The sequence below is a fragment of the Perissodus microlepis genome, chromosome 16 (assembly GCF_051167445.1).
Source record: "Perissodus microlepis isolate ML-2025 ecotype Zambia chromosome 16, ASM5116744v1, whole genome shotgun sequence".
In the NCBI taxonomy this organism is placed as follows: Eukaryota; Metazoa; Chordata; class Actinopteri; order Cichliformes; family Cichlidae; genus Perissodus; species Perissodus microlepis.
The window spans coordinates 17,300,625-17,322,405 of record NC_140476.1 but is presented as its reverse complement, the minus strand read 5'-3'; the positions used below and the strand labels follow the sequence as shown (position 1 = coordinate 17,322,405).

General features: G+C 38.3%; 1 protein-coding gene across 2 annotated transcripts in view; it reads left to right on the top strand.

Annotated features, from left to right (window-relative positions):
• gpc6b (glypican 6b) overlaps positions 1-21,781 on the top strand; it is a 79,916-nt gene that overhangs the window by 41,407 nt on the left and 16,728 nt on the right. The window contains exons 5-7 of one of the 2 annotated variants that reach the window (XM_084907972.1): positions 10,488-10,618; positions 11,258-11,401; positions 12,387-12,416. In XM_084907972.1, coding sequence (XP_084764098.1) covers positions 10,488-10,618; positions 11,258-11,401; positions 12,387-12,416 — 305 coding nt within the window. The remainder of the gene's footprint in view (positions 1-10,487; positions 10,619-11,257; positions 11,402-12,386; positions 12,417-21,781) is intronic. The other variant, XM_084907973.1, reaches the window with a different exon arrangement.

Below are 21,781 nucleotides of genomic sequence, written 5' to 3'. Positions count from 1 at the left end.
CTGAGGATTGTTCACAATTTTCAAGCAACAAAAATAACTTTTACCTACAGCTTGTGGGATTTTTGACTGAGGATCCAGTATTGAATGATCAAAAATTAAACACTGCAGGTTGCCTATTGGTACCTTTGCTCCTGCTGTTGCTGCAGCCATTGAAGCTTAGTAACGTGTGAAATTGTTTGGTAAGAAACATCTGTCACATTTTATAGTCAACAGAACAGGGCACCATCACAAGCTGTAACAGCATCACAATTTCAGAATGCCACATATATTATTTATCCTAGTTGTCAATCTCTTGTTAATCTCAATCAGTGTATTTTCAAAACCATGCATCCTGTTCAGGGTCACAGGAAGTTGCCAAAATGACGCCTTGGAGTGTAACAGAGAGATTTCACAAATAAATATACCCACCCCCACTGACAATATAGACACGATTTCACTTTACCTGAATTTCTTATCAGCCAAAAACAGGGAGAATTGTAAAAATAATATATAAATTTAAAAAAAAAAGATGTTTGTGTTGCATTTGCACTGTCTGGTTTATCGAATTTTACTAATAAATTACAACATGAATGTTATCTATTGTTAGTTGCCAGTAAGACTGCTTTCTTAAAACAAACAAGTCTGTTGGACTTCTAAATCCAATAGAATGTCTACATTTACTTCACTAAAAAAGATTAATTTCTAACATGGCGCCACTTAAATTTCACAGTTTTACATTTCTGCCATTAATTTTGTAGCAATGTTCATTCTGTCTTTATTAGAGCACTTGTCAATTGGGTTATTGTTCCCTGGTGCAGATTAAATGCCAGTTCTATATCTTTTGGCTCTGACATTTCATGCTCATTATGGGATGAAAGATTTTCAATTAGCTTGAAGTCTAACCACAAAAAACGGTATTGACTCGTCTCTCGGTGTTAAATTGTCAGGAAGGTTATTTCATGTTCTACACATGCAGACAAATTACTGTAATATGTAATCCCATGTAGATGACAACTATGCTATTACTTAGAAATAAGAAGCTTTGGTTTGAATGAACTCAGATCACCTTCTGCTATCACATACTGTTGCGGACTTCAAGCTGCGATATTCATCTTGATTCTTGTGGCATCTATTCAGACCAGCTTTATGTTCAAGATACTGGGGAGGTGAGAACTACTCCAACCAAAGAGTGAGAAATCCTTTACACCTGGAGGCTGTGCCCTTGATAGTGACAATTTTCCTCACAACACTGCAGGAAATAACACCCTCTGATTAAATAAATTCAAACTCGTGACAGAAGTTGAGAGAGAGAGAGAGGAAAAAAAGGCCAGTTCACAGCCTTACCTCCATTTATCTACAATATGAGTGTGAGGCTGAGAGTGACTGTTATGGCATCGCCAGAAGCAAACTAAAACAGATGTGTGTACGAAGAGCAGCTGCACTGCTCCTCGGAAATGTGAAATGTTTAGAAAGCGCTACTTTTGTACCGCACTTTCACAGGAGGAGAGAGAAAAAATAACTGGTTCAACTTCCTCACTTTTGGATGTTTGCTTTGATGTTATGTTTGAAAACAATTATTTGCTGTTAAGGCTAGAGTATTAAAAAAGTGACAGGAAAAATTGCCCTCCAAAATCATATGTTTCCTTTATATTTCTGTTCATGAGACAGAGGAATGCAGATGCATCCCAGTGAGGAGATCTTGGAAGTTTTCTCTCCTTTACACAAATAGCATTGAACGTGTGCTTGCTGTGTTTGCCCCTAAGCAAGAGATTAATTAGACAAGTAACTAAAATCTGACCAGGAGACTTAATTTAGAGGCTAGAGCTTCTCACAAGCTCCAAAGGCTAATATCCGATTTAAATATGTTGATATCATGTTGTCATTTCACATTATTTTGGAAAAATGTTGTTCTTAGAACTTCACTTGACAGAACATGAACAATAGCATTCATATGAATCAATCAGCCATGCTTCTACTGTGAATACAACATAACATTTTTCATGTAGGAACTAAATGGATAGTTATGGTTTTAATAAATATAGTTTTAATGCCATGCTGCGATATCTATTTCTTCTTTAATGTTACGCTGAATAAATCAAATCGAAATAAATCATTCAGTAGATTAAATGGACTCTGCTGCTGGGTAGCCAGTCTCTAATCCGTTTGTTCCCACTGGAGAACAAATCCTTGTTGATTTCAGACAATTCCACTCCTACAGACAAGACTTGCTCACTGCATCCAATATGGCAAAAAAGATGCCAGCTACTGTATCCACACAAAACCTTATTGTTATGATAAATGTAATGAAAAAACAGTTTATTTTGTCAAATAATTTGTAGTTGCTTTCTATACACCATTTATCATAATAAACACGCCTTTTTCAAAAGCAGTCTGCGAGCAATTTGATGAGATTAAAGGTAGGATTAGATTTTAATTACACAAATTATCTGAAGCATGGAGCGACTGAGGAACAGCTGTCAGGCTGTTCACCGCAATCAAAGGCTGCACTGAATACAGTCAGGATGCATGTAGGATGCATAGATCATGCTGCTTTTTAGATAGATTGTCTTCTTAGCATTGCTTTGACAGCGTTTATTTGTCTTTGTGCATTTTTTAACTCTTCAGATATTCTTTTTGTTGAATAATGCTTTGATGTTTTTAACTATTTTTTTAATCAGGCTGTCTGCACAAATTGATGTCTCCTACTTCTCAGATGTTTTAAATATCAGTCACACAATCGCATGCCCTGGAGATAAATATTGTGCTCTGTGATTTAGATCATGCAATATGTGCCATCATCATATTGTATTATACCTGTGATGGAACCTTGTCTCCCGCATATTGAGATACTTACAGAGACTTGCCACTGGACTAAAGTCAGTCCAAAGTGAACTGGTTATCAGTGCCAGGTTTTTGTTTTTCGTTCTGTATTTTTTTCTTTCCCTACTCTAGTTGCCTCGATGTTTACTGGCTTCTGTTGCTCGCTCACTTTCCCTCTTGAGAGAGAAATGTCTCCACATTGGAAGTGATCTCTATCGATTCTATCTGCTCATTTCTTTTTAATTAGGTGATTTGTTTCACTTGGTAACTGTATCCAGCTACAAACTGTTTATTGAAATTCAAGACAGCAACAAACCCTTTCTTTTTATTTAAAAAAAAATCCTCATGAATAAAATATTGACAGAAAAGGGAAAATAAAATCTGTACTCACCGAGAGTGGGCAGCCCATGGCTGAAACTCAGACCACACAAAAGGTTTCTACACACAAGGACGCTGAAAAGATTTGAATTTTATGGTCTAACCAGCAGAAATTCGAAACACTGATAGAAATCACACGCTTCCATTTCACTAAAATTAAGCTATTCTATTTTAGGCCAACTGGGTGATGCAAGTTGGCAGCCAAACCGAATGGGTCAAACACAAATCTGACCCGGTTTGGTGACCTCGCCCTAGAATTTGCCCATTGAAAGCATTTTAGACATGGTCACCTTTAGTGATTCGATATTTCTGTTACTCATTGGAATTTAATTCAATGGTATTACTTTTTTAAAAATAGATTGAAGCAACTCTTCATCTCATGTGACAAAGGAAGAGAAAACTGAGCGTTTGAGTGGGCGAGTAAAAGAGAAGCTGCACTGAAAAAGCTAAAACTCATCTCGAGTAATGAAAATTGTCTGTGTGTGGATGCACTATTGCAAATGGAACTCTGTGAATGGTCGTGACAGCCAAGAAATAACCTGTGACTGCAATCTCCCAAGAAATAATATCTTAATATTAGGAGTCTTTACTTGAGGAAAAGTATTTCCACTTATGCCACACTTGAACGGTTCCATCCATGCAAAAGTGTATGTAAGGAAAAAGGAATGTTTTAATATATTGTTAAATCATAACTGCTTATCAACTCAAAGACTGGAAACAAAGCAAACAGCTATGCTTTTCCTGGAACTTTACAGAACATGTGATTAAAAGCATTTAAATGAATGATCAGGTTATTTTTGCGTGATAATAATCGTTGCAGACTTAGAGTATTCTGCATTTTTCAAATGGAAAAAAAAATTCATATAGCTCTGGGCTTTTATTAACCTTTTGCCAAAGGATGCTAAAACAAGCCACAACGATTAGACAGAGCAGACAGCCATTATACATCCATTTAACTCCACAGGTGTAGGTAAATGGCTTTCAGGCACAGCAGTTCTATATCACTGCTGTTCAGGGATGGAAATTAAGACCACACAGGATGAAGGAAAAACAGCACCAGAGCATGCCACTCATCTGACGCACTGATAATAATTTTATTTTTTTACAAATTGGGCCTTGTGAAAAGTGAAGACATTGATAGCCTGTTATGTATGAGATCTCTACATATTCAATTAAACTTCAGCTCTCCGGGATCTGAAATGTCAGCTAAATATAAATACCCGTGGCTGAGTTTCACATTCTGATTTTCAATCACCAGTAGCACTGATTGCACAGTCAGATGTGTTATTAGGCACACATCATACAAAAGGTAGTTTTCTGTCTCCTTTTTTCTTGGAGGTCATCGAATAAGTTCTTCATTATACAGATTGCAGGGTTAGCGCAGAGATTTACAGAAAAAGCAAACTTATTCATTTCAGGAATAACAATGTAACCGAGCGTTAAAGTACATAAAAATGGCTTATTTGAGTACCACTGCCAACTTATCACTGTAAAAGGTGATTAAAAAATTAAACATAATTAATTATAGAACAGTTGCCTTGAAAGAGTTTAACAAATAAACCTTTATGACCTTTTCCTCTAAAATTGCATGTTTCCAGATTAAATGTCAATAATTCTTTATATTTACCAGCTAAACAGAAATAGCTTTGCTTTCCTATTTAAAGTTGCTAAAGATAGATTTTTATTTTAGCTTACCAGAAATTGCAGTTGTCTTTAATATTAATCTAAAATGACATTTGTGAATTTTAGTGTCTGTGTATGTATAAAATGTAGAAACCTAGCTGTGAGAAAGCCTTTAAAACTAAGAGCTGAAAACACTATATTACATAATAACTTCCTTACACAGGACTTTCTTCTGACCGAGTATTGACAGCCTGTACCACCCTTGTGTGTCATTTGTCTGCAGAAGTCAAATAATGTAGAACATACTGTGCTTTTCTCAAGGCAGCACCGGGTGAACATTTGGAGGTTTGTGTGCACTGGCATCTGTAGGGACATTAATTTACATTCTGTTTTATAGTTATTTGCTTGTCTAATCACTCACAGTTACATGAAGATGTGGTTGAGTGGATCTAATTACATATTCTCTTCCCACCTGTGTAATTAGAAACCTGCAGAAAGACAGGAATTTTGTTAAGAGAGAGAAATTATACTCTCCAGTGTGTTTAAAACCAGCAAGGTCTATTATTGTCTATGCTCAGAGCTGCATGGCCTGTCCAGATCACATCTGAGCATTGTGATGCACCCTGCAACATGAGGCTACAACGTGAGAACAGGGAAGGCTGGCTTCAACATAATTGTGGGCAAAATACTAGAAACAGTCCAGTCAGCAAACCATACACAAAATTTCATGATATCTCCAGCCCCATTAGTAACACGATCTGATTGTGAATAGCTCGTTATCGGATTGTGTCTCTTAGTTTGATTAGCCATGCAGTACATTGTCAATGTTGATCTTGGGTTTTGCATTTTAACTCTTGCCTACTGTTTTAGATTGCTGCCATCATCACTGAACATGAATTATGCTAAATGATTCAGGCTTTGTTTTTGTACAAGACTGAGCTATTTGAGTGACTCTCTGTTAGCGTTTAGATCAAAACACCACTGGGGCTAACACTGAAATGCTAACATATGTCACAATGACATGGCAAAAATGCTGCGGATTAGAAGGCAGTTCTCTGTGTTGCCTGCTAACTGCTTTTCTATAGCAGTTAAAAGGCAAATTTTTGTAATCACCAAATAAACAAACAAAGTACTGCTAAAGGTTAAGGTTCAGATAAAGAATTTCACTTTTTTCTTAGTTATAGTGCATACAAAAACACCAATAAATCATTAAACTAAATCCTTAGAGGAGTGAAAAAACTGTACAAAATCAATTAAAAGGATACAAAACCATTTGCTTTTTGTTCCTCGTGTATCAATCTCAATATGTGAAGTTCATGCATGTATCTGTTTCCCGCTTTAGTTACTGTTTCTCGCTTACATCTCCCCACTTGTGTCATCATCTTGATTGTCTTCAGCTGTGTCTCGTTAGCATCCTGCTTCCGATTCTTGATTACCCCTTTGGGCATAAAAAGTACTGTGTTACCTTTGGTCTCTGTCTCAGTGCCTGTAATTCTGTCCTGCAGGATTCTTTCATCATGTGACTTGTGGTTTCAATTTTGTGTCGCCTTTTTTGGATATTGTTTTGTTTTGTGTGTACTTTTTGCAATCAGCCTCATAAAAAGGCTTCCTTTCCATGAACCCTGCCTGCCTCCTGCATCGAAATTTTACATCCTCTACATTTTACTCCAAATTGTGTGCATAGATTTGTCAATCTCCTAAGGATGCTAAGGAAAAAGTCAGGATATTGTTAATCTTGACTGTCTTATCTAATCTTGCACTAGATGTGTACAAGATTGTTTTTGGGGGTTTTTTTTGCCTCATGTTAGCAGCAGAGGAAATGATCTCTAGTAAAAGATTTTTTTATTTAGGGTTAAGATTTAGGCCCCAGCTTTTCTAAATATTGCCTTGTGTGTCTTTATAGTCATTTATCAAACGATTAATGAACCAAAACGTCTAAAAGTTGGTAAAGTAGACTACTCTTTTGGGAAAAGAGGGGTCAGTTTTTTTTTTTGTTTTTTTTTTAAGTAGCCTGTTAAAGACATTTTTAACATTTGATGTAAAAAACAAACAAACAAACAAATAAAATAAATCATAATACTTGATACATTTTTTTCTTTATGGCTATTAAACCCTGGGCTGTGCACATATGTCTATGTTCAAGGACTCCTTTTCTTGATCACAACTGTGTCCAAGGGACAATATGCCTTTTTTTCTTCCTTTCCATTTTTATACTGTTTCATAGCACTATTAGTTGGTTGACTGAACCACAGATGAGGTATGCTTTACAGAATCCAAATCACACTAGAGCCATTTTTCATCCTGTGGAACTCTTCACAGGCAAAGAGCCATAGATGGGCTTGTTCACTTTCCTTATTTGTCCTTGTCTGCTGGAGGTTGCTGCTGGCTGACATAGCCTGAATTTAAGTGGACATCAATCTCGATAAAGAGGCAGAGGCAAGAGTAAGGCGGGGCAAATAAGCATGTTTCATATCACAAACTGAAATATTAACCTCCAATTTGAAGTAAAAATAATTGGCTCGTGCTGTGGTTTCGAAGCATGGTGTCTTTTAGATTTCTGTGTCTCTATCCAGTAAGTCACAGCTGTAAAAACCCCTGCTCAGAATAGGACAAGATATGTCTATTTGCATGGCTGTGTCGTGTTGATAACAAGATTTCCTCTGGCTGGCCAGTAGCCTATCTCAGTGGCGCAAAAGTGATGCAGTGAAAATTTGGCTCAGAGTGGCAGCTGTGCCACAGTGGACTGGACTTCCTGCACTCCTCATAAATGAGAGTCATTAATTCTCCATGTAGGCAGAGTTTTTCACATGTAGCACAGGAGCCCATCTCTCTATAGGACACAGCTATAGCCCTAGCCTCACTCAACCCAGAACCACATCTTATTCTCCAGCTTTCTTCTTTCCCTGCCTCCCCCCGTGACACTCTCTGCTTTCCCTCAGCTGTGTATAAAGACAAAGTTCCCGGGCTAGCTCTCTGTTTGTTGAGCCCATCTGATAAGTTGCAGATAAGTCACCACTGCTGGGAAAGATTGCCATCGTTTTTGATCCTGGAGGCACTCTTCTTTTCTCCTGTGATGAAATACAAGTTGCTCCCAGTTGGCGCTGCTGACCTAAATTTTCAGTATTTGCAACTGAGAGCTTTTAAGCTTGAATTTAGATATACTTTTACCTGTGTTTGTTTTTGTGAGCAGACATACCTGGGGCAGTTGAATGAATTTGCATTATAATCACATTAAATAACAAACAATATGGAAATGCTGCGTTCAGATTTTTTTTTAAAAGGAATATAAGGACACAAAAAGAAAGCAGTCAAGCTAAACTGCAGTACGCTGTTAAAAAATACTTTTCTAAAAATGATTGCCATGGCTGCTAATAGACAAACAGCAAAAATATTTTTCTTTGGCCATTGCAGGTATTTTTTTTTACACTTGGACCATATGGTTACACAGTTGTGCACTTGAAGTGCTGCTGTAGAAAACCATTTGGCACTGATGTAATCTGTATATTAAGATCTCAGCAAGAATCATAGGCCATTTGCAATTCACAGTGTAAACAAACAGAGGGGCTCTTCAAAGGCTCTGACTTTGACATAATTGGAAAGGAAATGGAAGCAGAGCTGAGCTAATGTTTCTCAGCTTTTTTCCCCTGCCATTAGTGATCTAAGGTCCCAGAAGAATGAAAAGCTGGACAGGTCTGCTATCAAAGCACTAAAGTGTAATTTAGATATTCTTTTTTTCATTTGTTTGTTTTGTGTGTGTCGGGTTGGGGGTGGGGGGGGGGTATGTACAATATTTGCACTACAGTATGTTTTCTCATGTCTGCAGCTGCCTTTTTGTGTAAGGTTAATTATTTTTTTTAATGTTTTCTTTTCAGTCGCCATTTTTGGTCTGTTCCCCATGGAATGTTATCTATTCCTTCACAGTTTGGGAATACATTATTTTATTTTCCTATGATGGGTGGGGCGGTTGGAGTAGCAAGCCAAAAGAAATACATAATTTATTCTTCAAAAACCAACAAGCTACTTTTGCAATTTTGATACAGATAAAATAAACTGTTAAGGGAGTCATGGAGCATATACAGTGAGACATCATTGTTTCTGAAGTATCCAAATGACAGGATTATTATATTTAGGTACAAAGTAATTGTGGAGTACTTATCCACAAACCAGCCTTCTGGTTTGTGGATGGAGATGCATGTTCTGTACTGTCTGCAGAAATGGGCCTTTGGCTATGAATGAGTGGTTTGGTGATGTCCAGTTACCTGTGGCACGGCAGTCAAACTCAGAGCTGCCACCGTACAGACTCTAGCACATCAATATAAATCAACATTAGCAGTGTTTCAGTTTACTCAGTGAGCCTTTAAAGGGCAACAGCAGTTTGCCTAATTAGTCTGAGGTACTGTGCAATGTGAACCATACAGAGTTGTACATATTAGATCATGTGAATGCAACATCCTTTTGAAAAGCTTGCAAATATGTTCATTAAAAATGATGAAAACAAGTGCAGATGATATGTTAAGTGTATCATGTTCAACAAGGCCCTCTGGCTTGTGTCCACACAATATTAATGAGCCATTGACCTTTTTCACAGCGTATGTAAATAAGTGCTTGGCTTTCAAAAGTTCTATTAAATCAATTACTCATCAGCACTATTCACTACATGGAGCCTAACAGCATTTTGTAGACTTGATTGAGTTGATCTACATAAAAATTGAATTTGCCTCAAGAAGCATTCATGCTCCGTAAGTGTGCTTGCAGTCTGAGATGGGAAGGTGGTAAATGACAATACTGTGCAGCAATCAGAAAAGAAGATGTAGTAGTTTGCAAATTGTAAACCGTTTGTGTCCTTTTTGTAAAAAGCTCCACGACAATATAGCAAATATTGTCATGTTTGTTTATGTGCTCATTTGCAGAGATGTAAGCCAAAGAGAGGAAACACATCTGCACTTTTAAACCTGAACGGAAGTGTGTGTGTGCGTGCGTGTGTGTGTGTGTGTGTGTGTTTTCATAAATAATGAATTTAAAATTCCTAGGGAAGTTGACATATTTTTTCCAGTCAATTAATTGCTTCAATATTAATCAGAGGTAGGCATAGCATTGCACCATTAGTACAATTAGTACCATTTTATTACTTTTTCTGTTGTTTTTCACCTTCTGTGAAAACCAAAAGAGCCCAAAACACAATCAACTGAAAGCAGCTTCAAAATAAAGAGAAAAATATTCAAAAGCGTTTTTTAATTTACCAGTTAGATAAAACTATGCACTGCGTTTGGAAACACAAACCCACATAAACAAAATGTGAGCAGTTATAGCTGGCACCTAAATAAAGACCCATTGCAATTGCACACCACTGAATTGAGCAGCACCGCAATGTAAATGAATTCAGGGACATGAGTGGAGACTTTTCTTTGTACTTGATGATTGTGGTTTCTGTTTTCACAGTGAATTTCTGGCATTGTGTCAATCATACAGTATTTTTCTTGCAGTGTGTTCTTTACTATTATTGGACTGCTACTTTCACCAAGCATGTAAACAGGCCTTTGTAATTTGAGATGGACCTTGCAGTGCAGTCATTTTTTTAATAGTTGCTGTACTGACAGTTATTTTTGTCTGTGAGCACTTTACCAACTGTGTGTTTGCACCTTTGCTCTTCTTCCTCCAACACCACACCTTTTTTTTTTATATAACAGATGCCATGCTGCTGGTGGCGCAGAGGCTAGAGGGACCTTTCAACATTGAATCTGTCATGGAGCCTATTGATGTCAAGATTTCAGAGGCCATCATGAATATGCAAGATAACAGTGCCCAGGTCTCCTACAGGGTATGTCAATTAGGTACATTTCTCTAAGAACCAAAGTAACACTTCAGACAGGCTAACGAAGTCCAACTTCGTCACAAAATGAGGAATAAGCTTTGCTGGAAGTCATACTGGGCTGTGACTAAGGTGTGGATTACAACACGTTCTAATTATTTCCAAATTTAGGTCTTGTATTTGAATTACATGTTTCAAGTTGGTCAGATAATCTTAGTTCAACTAACAGTAGTTAATGTGTTTCCTGTGTTTTACTGCATTTTTCTTTGCCCACAAAATTGTAGACAGAAAGGGGAAGAATATTTTTCTGCCTACACTGAATTAGATGCCAGTTCCCATTCAAAACTAAATGCTCAGTTGCCTTTCCCATGCACCAGATGCCGTTTTGTTTATGGCTTAAGTATATGTGGTGTTTTACCAGAAGCCCGTAAAAATTTAACTCAACAAACTTAAATAGCACTGGTCACAGCTCCTAGTCGGATCACCTATCAACATGGTTGCCTCAACTTGACGTAAAGCACTGTCACACCGGTAGTCAGGGGTGAATCATTCACAAGACCTTATCCAAACAGTGTATTTTACCTATTTTCTGCATCCCAAGTAATTTAAACTGTTGACAGTTGGGTACCCATGTTCTTGTAATTGTAGGTTTTTCAAGGCTGTGGTCAGCCAAAACCCGCAGGAATCACTAGGTCTGCTCGTGGTGTTTCGGATGTGTTCAACGCCCGCTTCAGACCCTACAGCCCAGAGGAGAGGCCTACCACTGCAGCTGGCACAAGCCTAGACAGACTGGTAAGAAGACAAAAGCCAATGCTTTCTGTTTTCAGACAAGACACTGCTTCAGTGTAAACATCATTTATCTTTTTGACTTGACACTGTTGATTAAAGCTGGTGATTTGCCATGGTAAGCCCCCGGAGCCGGAAATTAATTCTTTGTACTTGTCCTCCATTCAGACCTTTCTATTGATTTGTGTTTGTTAACGAATCAACAGCTTTACCCAAAGACGGCATGGGAAGGTGTGATGTACTGCATTCACTGCCCTTCTCATCCCCGTGCACTTGGCAAACAGAGAAGGGGAAGAAGGGAGATGGATAGATTTTTGTGAGGCTGACCATATCAATTCCTTCTTGAAGGCGCACCTTTATTTTCTGTCAGATAATCTGTATGTTTGTTCAATAGGATCTTGATACATGAATTTCCATCTCAAAGAACCTTGAGACCTAAAATGCTGCATCGGGGTAAAGGTTAACATGGGGGTGGCAGTCCAATTTGGCTGAGAGACAGCTCTGCTTGTGTATTACTCCTGCAGCATTACTTCCTCTTACCCTTCCTCTCTTATACCTGGCCTTTCGCATTGAATCTTTTCAAAATGTATCTGCTATGCTTGTAATATTTAACCTTGAAAAGGAGAAAATTATTCAGTCTGTTTTGGTGAATGGCAGCCTCATTTCTCATAGTTTTTAAAACCTGCCAAATCGAATGTCTTAGTTCTCTGTGTGAGGTTAATAATAGGTTATTTAGTTAATGGGTACATAATTTGAAAAGCAGCCTTTTTTTGCCATCTGGCTCTTGAAATCCCACAACAACAAATGAGCTATTTGTTTTATTCAGTCCTAATTATGTTTTTTGCACTTTATCTAATTCATTCTCGATGCATTTTTGATGTCTTATATACAGCAGTTGGCTTTTAAGCGTTATATGTCCGTCAGTGATTTCTCCCACCTACGCTGAATTAATTAAGACTTTCTGTTTCCCTGCCTTTATGCTGCAAACCAGAGGATTGTTTGGAATGCGATGCAACACAGTGTAAGGTTCAACATTTTATACTTATGTTTTTGCTGGGACCGTTATCTTGCACTGTTTTATGCATTAACTGCAAGGAGAAATTATGTTTTTTTTATATTGTGTGGATGGGGATGCACACACACTCCTCTAATGCTGTATTCAAAGCATTAGAGATTTCTAGCAAGCAAGCATTGGGACTTGTAAATCCCAGTGGTATGCAGCACTTGGTGTGCTAAGTGTCATACTCTCATTTTCATCTCCCAAGGGATTCAATGTCAAATACTCTCATTAAAATGTTTCCTGTGATTTATAAGGTGCTCTAATGCAAAACTCTTCGAAGCTTGATAATGTGGTATATCGTGGCATCAGAAGTGTCAGCTGTTAAGCACAGCGTTTTACAGTTGAGTGGCTAACACCGCAGGGATTGTTGAACACATGCCACGGTGTTCTCAGCTAGTCAAGATGCCTCACCGAGATCCAACATAAACGTTCATCAACTGCCGCATCTATTCGAGACACATCCTAGTCCAAAACTCTCATTGCTGTAGCTAATAGAGTCAACTCCACAAGGATCCCAACCAGTCAGCAAATGACCTGCTCCGTCACAGCTGACAGAAGGGAGAGCTGTGAAGTCTTGGTGGGGGAGTGTTACGGGCAGCAGCAGCTATAATGGTACAGTGATACGGGGGCACCAGACTGCTCCCGAATAACTAGGCAATGAGCCTCCTTAGAGCTTCTCGCAAAATGGAGCTCAGTGGCAAGGGCTTATTTTTTGACATACTATTACTAAACCAGTTTACATGAGCAGAAAATTCTATTATCAACATGCCTGAGGAATCCATGCTGATCTGGCCACAGAATGCTGCAAATTGTGGGTTTTCTATAATAGGCTGTACCATGTGATGTTTGGCTTATGAAAAATAAAGAAAGATTCTTGACTTATCTTTTAGTTTTGTCCAACTCATGTCCATTGTTCCAGTTCAAAATCAAAACTATACTTGCCACAGATATGTGTGGCTGGGTGAGGTGGGGGCGCTACCTCAGGAGTTAGAGTAGCTCATCTAGTAATCAGGAACTTGGTGGTTCGATCTCTCGCTGCTCCAGTCTGCCAACTGAACTCGCAATGCACTCACTGGAGTATGAATGTGTATGACTGTTAGATAGAAAGCACATTAGTCTAGAAAATAGTGCTTGTATGAATGGGTGAATAAGATATGTTGTTGTATTAAGTTATATATATATATATATATATATAAATAAAAGAACCAATCAATTTACCATATGTCTGCTGTTGGTATCCTCCGATTCAAATGTGCATAATATGAAATATGCCTACTGAGCTATATTGACTCATACTGTGCAATAAAATGCTGGTCAGATTTTCATGGCAACTTGAGGGAACCAAAACTCAAATTAACTCTGACATTTTCAATATTATTGTGAATTTGTTAACAAATCCTTCCAGCAGATATCGAGCAACATTTGCATAATTCAACCAATTTGATGGGCATATCCTGTCCTTTTAGCTTTATTTTAGATCTCCACTAATTCCCAGTTGGGAATAGCTGTCTCTTTACCACATAGCTGCTTCAGTCAGTTGTTTAAGGAGACTTTGTCTGCCTCATGCTTGATGATGAATTTCGAGTTATGTCTGGAATGCGATGCTTCTTGAGACTGAGAATTATGTCTTCATTTGGTATATACTCAAGAACACCATATCAGTATACTCCTTTTTCCATGTTTTGTCATCACTGTAGTAGTCCTAATCCTGTTTTAGACATCCAGGTTCCAAAATGATCCAAAGAAATGTATTTTAATCTGCCCAACCTAGAATGTGATGCCATTATTCATCAGGCTTATTTCATCTTGCAGTTTTTTGTTCTTCCTGGGGTATTGTTTGTTCTTGGACACCAGACATATATATTGAGCAGTCAGCTGTGCAGTCTGATCTCATAAAATATGAGATTCCTAAAATGTAATTTTAGGAATTATCACTACAATTTTTTTTTTCCTTTTGTGTCTTTTCACAGCAGAAGTGACATCCAAGCTTTCAGTTTTTTCATGTGTCATTTCATGTCACAAAATAGAATGCAAAAACTTTAAAATGCACAGACATGAAGTCAGGAGCTATTTATACATAATTCCATTTTAAACTAAAACATTCTCTGGAAAGATCCTTGTGTGAAGTTTTGCTTCAGTTTTTCGATGCAGTGTTGCACAAAAAGCAAGCAAAAGACAGCCACTGCACCTACTGTTGTTAATAGAATGGCTCTCTTTTGTACACATATACCCTTATGCTCAGAAGCCTATTGATGCTGTTGTGATCTTTCCCATCTTTAGTCTTGTGAATCTGTTTGGTTTTGGCAAAATGTTGATAGACAATTTGGAAAACATGAAGCAAGAGAAATGCTGGACAAATAACAAGTGGAAGCAAATTCACATACAGAATCAAAGTGTGTTGATGCAGTTCACTTATTTACAGTACAATGGGAAAAAAATCTATAATAATACCTGGCTGTATATTAAATATCAGGATCTGATTGAAGTCTAGAACTTTCAGAAACAGAAGGTAAAAGCAGTAAAGTCCTTGCATCTCAAGGAAGGAAAAAATGAGTTGTGATGTCCATGAGCTCTAGACCTTCATTCAAGTATTACTAACAGTCCTTATCTTTAAAATTGTCTTTGTTCAATTATTTTTGAGCATTTAAAAATTTCAGAAGATTTATAAAAAATGTTGCAGTAAAGATTAAAGTCTGCTCTTAAATGACATCTTGATTGGTGGATTTGAAATCTACTGAGGTGGTGTGCATAAGCAAAACTACAAATATTGTGTCATTGTCCAAATACTTTTGGACAATGACACAATATTGACACAATATACTTTTGATACCTGATTTAGTGTGCAGTGGTGTACCTTGGATGAGTGAATGTGTTTTAGATGTCTCATTCATCTGCTGTGAAGTCCTGCATTTTACCTCCGGCTGTCAAACCTCTGTGTAAAATTGGTTGTTAGCATCCAGCCAGCTATCTAATGTTGGCAAGCGAGACCATGTGAAAAAAATTGTCCTAAAATGCATGAGTGGATCTGTGACAAAGTGTTTGTTTATTTGTACATTTCTACCTCCTGAGAAGTCTGATGATTCTGTCAAAGTTCTGCAGTTGAGATAACAGCCTATAACCGTAACCGCCTGCAGGTATATGTTACAGTATTCCTGGTTTGTTAGATATGTGTCACTGCTGAGGTTAGGTATAATACATTTATAAATATATGTAAATAGTTAATTATGAAAACTTGACTGAACACATAGTACAAAAGTTAAACAAAGTCCATTGAACTTAAGTTACCAGGACTTCTTTATAGCCTCTTTTCCACTAATACCTACTCGATTTGACTCAGCTCGACTCGACTCTACTTGGTATTATTATTTTCCATTACAATTGAGAATCATGGGTCATTGTAGCAACACAGTAAAAAGTCCTGTGATGTCATTTTTATGTGACACAAATACAACACAACAATGGAGGACGTCGAGGCGATGGTAAACTAGCTGTTCAGTCTGTGGCTTTTTGTCACTCTCGGGGACCGCAGTGTTGGTTTTTGTGCAGCCATTTTCCTCATTGCCAGGTTTCAGAAAAGGAAAAGGTCTGATTTTTGTGAAGGAGTCGCTCTCATGACTCATCGAGTGATGACTGGCCAATCAGATACTAAAAAAGTACCTTGTACCAGGCACTGCTGCCTAATGGAAAACACTAAAAATCACATCATTGAGTAGGTTCTAGTGCACATGGATTTATGAAAATCAACTGTCCAGTAGTGTTTATGAAATAATCTCTTACCCTACACTGTATGCTGTAATGCTGCAGTGCTGTACCAAAATACGTTTGTATCACAGTACAACTTTTCCTCACTGAAAGTTTGGTCACAATTCTCTTCACATCAAAGCAAAAAAAGAAAAGAAAAAGAATACACAAGCACAAACGTCAAACGATAGCAGCCTTCTGTAGCTTGGTAGAGTTGTAAAGCACTTTGGTCTTACTCCCAGATTTTTACAGTATGTGCTGTATATATAAACTGAAACTGCTGCCTTGTTTTTACCTTAGTGCTTAGTGGTGTAAAGGTACAGCTAGCAGCTGTCTCCTGCCATCATTACTGTGGCTGCGTTTATGTGTTCATCTCGCAGCAGGGACATGACTGGGTACCCTGCGAGAACACATCTTTGTTGTCCCACACACTGTTCTCGTTTACATTCTGGCACGAGATAATTACCCACGACAGTGACGCTGCTCAGCCCAGTGAAAGTTGACAGCAGTTTAAAGTGTCCTTTGATAAGAACTTCTTGTTTAGATTCACTGCTAAGTTTGCAAGTCAACGAATGAGGAAGGGATGGCAGGGAGTGCTTGTGTTCATTTCTTCTGTTGCCTATAGAGGAGCCTGGAGGAGCAGGCCCACCTCCAGCTCAATGAGCCATGACTGTTTAATTGCCTGACATTCTGTCAGAGCACACACCCTCAAAGCTCGGAGAGAAATGGAGATTTTAAAGTCAAAAGAGGGGATAAAGGCACAACACACTGTCAGGCTCAGAGGTGCATTAAAGATAAGAAGCGGAGCTTTTAATTTGACATTTGTAACAAGTTTTTGTGCAGTTCAATTTAGTGTAGTTTTATAGGTCCGTTTTTGTCCCCTTGTGTAATGCATGGTTCGCAATTTATATGTATGGCAATATAGCACAACAGTGAGTGCACGGCACAAACAAGGCTAGACTGTGGAAAGAGCCAGTAGGGAACACTAAAAAATCAAATAAAGCCTTTGATCCATGAGTTTGTGCACATAGTACTGGACCCTCTTTTTGCATAGCTTTCAGAAGATGTTTTGGAAATATTAGAGATTATATTTATATATTAAAAAATTTAATCCATGCACATAATGACTGATTATTAATAAATGAAAATAATTTAGCAAAAGAAGTCCTCCCCCTCCTTCCTATCCTGGAATTTGTTGAATTTTAAAAACACAAACATAATTTACTTGGTTTATTTACCACAACTCTGAGATTTGTTTGAGCTGGTCCATTTCACATAAGACAAGGTCATTTTGCCACAAGAATCTTACAAATGGAAAGTAAATTGCAGAGTAACAATAGACAGAAATAAGGGGGAAACAAAATACCCTGTTCTGAACTTGAGCGCTCCCTTTTTTGCATTACAAATGGCACTTGTAAAATCATGCCTCCACCAAGATGTTTGTTTCTTCAACATTCCTTAATATTCAAAATCAGCAATTACTTTTTTGTTTTTTCCCCTGCACACAAACAAAATAGCTTGATGAGTGCACACGTCAAATGGAAAAGCTATAATTGTAAATAAATTATAGCTCCTCTTTTTCTTTCCTCTTTTTCCACCGCTGCATAGAGCAAATGTTCTTGAAAGCCAAAGTCAACAATCAACTGCGGCAGGTGACCCGATGACCGAGTGGTTAGGGAACATAGCACGTGGGCAGCAACACCGCAAGCCGTGAGCCTCTGGTTCTGCGAAAATATACTTGTCAGAACTCCTGCATAAGTTGTATAATGGTTTCACTGTGATTAGCTGAAATCTCCAAACTAAATTCCCCAAAAGCTTGGTTAAATGTAAAAAGTGTAAAAACAGATTGCAATGATTTGGAAATCTCACAAGCCCATATTATAGAAAACATGTCACATTTAAAAAGGCATTTTGCTATTTCATGAATACGGCTAACTCGTGTGTTATCGTTTGAAGTGATGGCTGCAACATATCTAATACAGTTGGGATGGAGGTAGCAAAAGGTAGGAAAGCAAAACAGCTGGAGGAGGTCAGTAACATGACTGGTTATAAAAAGAGCATCTCAGAGAAGCAGTTTACCAATCTGCAAAAAAAAAAACAGGCTCCACAAAGTGTCAAACAAATTCAGAATAATGTCGGTAAAATAAAATTGTTGAGACTGACTCCCGGTAATTATAATGTGCTTTGAGAGGATCATCCTAAACTACTGTTCTGGACAGTCATCGGTCCACCTATGCGGGGAGCTCTGTCTCACCTGCAGCATATTAACGGATGTTTATGATGCTATTTGTTGACTTCAGCTCTGCATTTAATACAGTAATCACAGATGAACTAGCACTGAAGCTTCACAGCCTGGTTACTATTCAAGGACTTTCTCACCAACAAGCCTCAGGTAGTGAGAATAGAGGACAGTACATCATCCACACTGGCCCTGATTACAGGTGCACAGCAGAGTTGTGCACTCAGCCCAGACCTCTTGGCACTATTGACTACACTGCCACCCACTCTACAAATAACTTTGTGAGTTTTGCAGACAACACCATCGTACTGGGTCTCATATCAGATCATGATGAGGCTCATTACGGAGAGGATGTCCAAACAACCTGGTCCTAAACACCAGCATGACCAGGAGGCTCATTGTGGGGTGACTGCAAGGGGTCGACAACACACAACATGCTCCCCTCCTTGTACACGGGGAGGAGGTAGAATAGATAAACAACCGTATGTTCGTGGGCATTCACATCACAGCTTGAATACATGTCACCTGGTAAAGAAGGTCCAGCAAAGGCTGCTTTTCCTCAGGAGCCATAACTGGGATGGGCTCCCCTTGAGCCTGCTGTAAACTTCTGCAGAACCACAGCAGAAAGCATCCTCTGTCTCAGTATGTCAGTATAGTATGGCAGCTGCACGAAACAAGACAGAAAGCACTTGGCTTGGGCAGTGAGAACAGCACAGGGGATTGTGGGAAATCCTCTCACAGACATGGACTCAGTGTATGCTGACCGTGTCCAAAAGAAGGCCAGCTGCATTGCTGCAGACTCCACCCACCCAAGTAATAAACTGTCTGCCTTTTGGAAGAAGGTATAGGACCATAAAAACAAGAACCAACAGACTGAGGGACAGCTTCTTTCCCGGAGCGCTGAACTCTATCACCCCCACCCTACCCCGCATACAGACACACATACACACCTCACGCTTTAAAGGGCCAATACATGTGCTAGACACTTTGTAACTGCAACACTACATTATAATTGTTTCCCTATTGTGTATATTTGTTCATTGTGTCTCTGTCTTTTTAATCGTGTCTGGTTTTAAGCTAATTACCACACAGAATTTTGTTATGTGACTGCATAATGACAGTAAACAATCTCTGAAAATTCTGTCCTCTAGAGTATGTAATTTCATCAAAAGATTTAGAGAATTGGGAGAAATCTCTGTGTTCAAAAGGGAAGGCTGAAAATCAATATCATGGCCATGACCTTTGGGCCCTCAGGCAGCACTGCATTAAAACCGGGAGTGATTCTATTGTGGAAATCTCAGCATGGGCTTAGGAACACTTCCAGTAATCACTGTCTGTGAAATCAGTTCACTGTGCCATCCACATTCGCAGTGCTGAAAGATTTAAACAGGTTTTTCAGCAGCATATACTCTTATATAGTTTTCTAGGGAAGACCCTGCATATTTCAGCAAGACAAACTAAGACTAAACTACGTAGTATTTACTGCATCTATTACAAAAGTCTGAGCAATGAACTGGTCTGTCTGCAGTCCAGATCTTTGACCAGTTTAAAAACATTTGGTGGACCATGAAATGGAAAAATATGGCAAACACAACCCAGAACTGTTGATCAGCTAGAATCCTATATTAGACAAGAGTGGGACAACATTCCTATCCCAGAAGTCCAAACACTTGTCTCCTCACTTCCCAGATGTTTACAGACTGTTGTTAAAACAAGAGGGGATGATACACAGTGGTCCACATTGGCCCTGTACCAACTTCTTTTAGACATTTACCATCAAATTCAAAATTGTAGTTTTTTAATGGTGAATTGTCTTAATGCAGTCCTTTATGTTTATGATATGTTTTTCTATGGCCTATAGTGAAATAAATATGTATTTATGAGACATGCAAGTCATTGCATTGTATTTACGTTTTACACAGCGTCCCAACTTAGTATTTATACACTAGGATTTCTTGTTATTTCTGGATTAACGCAACCACTGAAACCAATCTATCTGATCAGTGTTAAGTGATAGGACAACAAGGGCTACTTTGATGTGAAAAAAATGACTCTTTTCTGTGAAAGGCTTTACTTTTTTTACATCTATGAAAGTTGTATAATGCTGATTGCCTTTCAGTCTAACTATGTTTTTAAAATCATGTGCAGTTCATGCATACATGTCTTAATAAACTTAAGTTTCACACCTTAAATTTAAGGTGAGCACCCATAAACATTGAAATGGCATGATTCACTAAGAGGTCTAGGTCCGGGTCCCCCCCTGTCCTCCATGAACCTGAAAGATAGGAGGGAACTATGACAAATAATCGTTCTGCACAGTGAAGGTCAAACATTCCAGTGAAATGACAGTAAGCAACACACTGCCCTCACTCCAGCGTTAGTTTGTTTCTTTTTTGTCCCCTGTGCTTTACAGTAGGTGGGAGGACATCGAGTTAAAAATTCTTCTAAATTCTTGGTTAGGTCTCCCAAAAAGAAAAGATGGTAGCACGGTGGATCGATAGCTGTCTAGAAGGTTTTGCACTTGTGATTTTGTTTACTTTAGATGTTTAAGTTTCCTCCCACTAAAGCATGCAGGTCAATAAATAGCTATTAGGTGTGACAGTGTGATTGTCTCTGTTTGTTGGCTGTGTGACAAGTGATCTGTCTGGGCTCTTCTTTGTGCATTTAGCAAAATGCACGGGCTGTATCCCTGCATGATTTGAATTAGGAGCATATGAAGAATGTGAATGACTGAATAAAAAATTCAAAAGGCAGCTGTTCAGCTAGATTCTGATGATTTGTCTGAACTGCCAACTTGCATACTAAATCTCTTTTATGTGAAGTGGAAATGGTGATTTAGCTTTTTTTGCTTTCATATGTAGACAAATGATCAGTTAGTACATGAATAACTTGGAAAGCAAAACTGTGTATTCATGTGCATTATCTTTGTTCTTTGCATTCCTTACCATGTTCAGCGGAAAACACTGAGTAACATGCATGTGTGGTTTGTGAAGTCACTTGTCAGGGAAATAAAAAAAACATAACCACTCCTTTTAAAAAAATCTTGACCCTAGCATTATATTTCTGCCATCCAGGGATATGACAAGCCACTGAAACATTCTTGTTTTGGATACAGCCTAATGGAAGTAAAGTGGGCCTATCCACAGCTCCTTTCTCTGAGTTGTTTTATTTACTGACTCTTACCAAAACCATGCAATTATGTAGATTCCACAGATTCTAGCATAACTGATACTTTCTCTGAGACCACACAAAAATAAATAGTCTGGCAGTGCATATGTGGCATGATACTTCAGGACACTGTTTGACCATAAACGCAACGATTTTCTAGGCAAGGGGTGGCACTCGT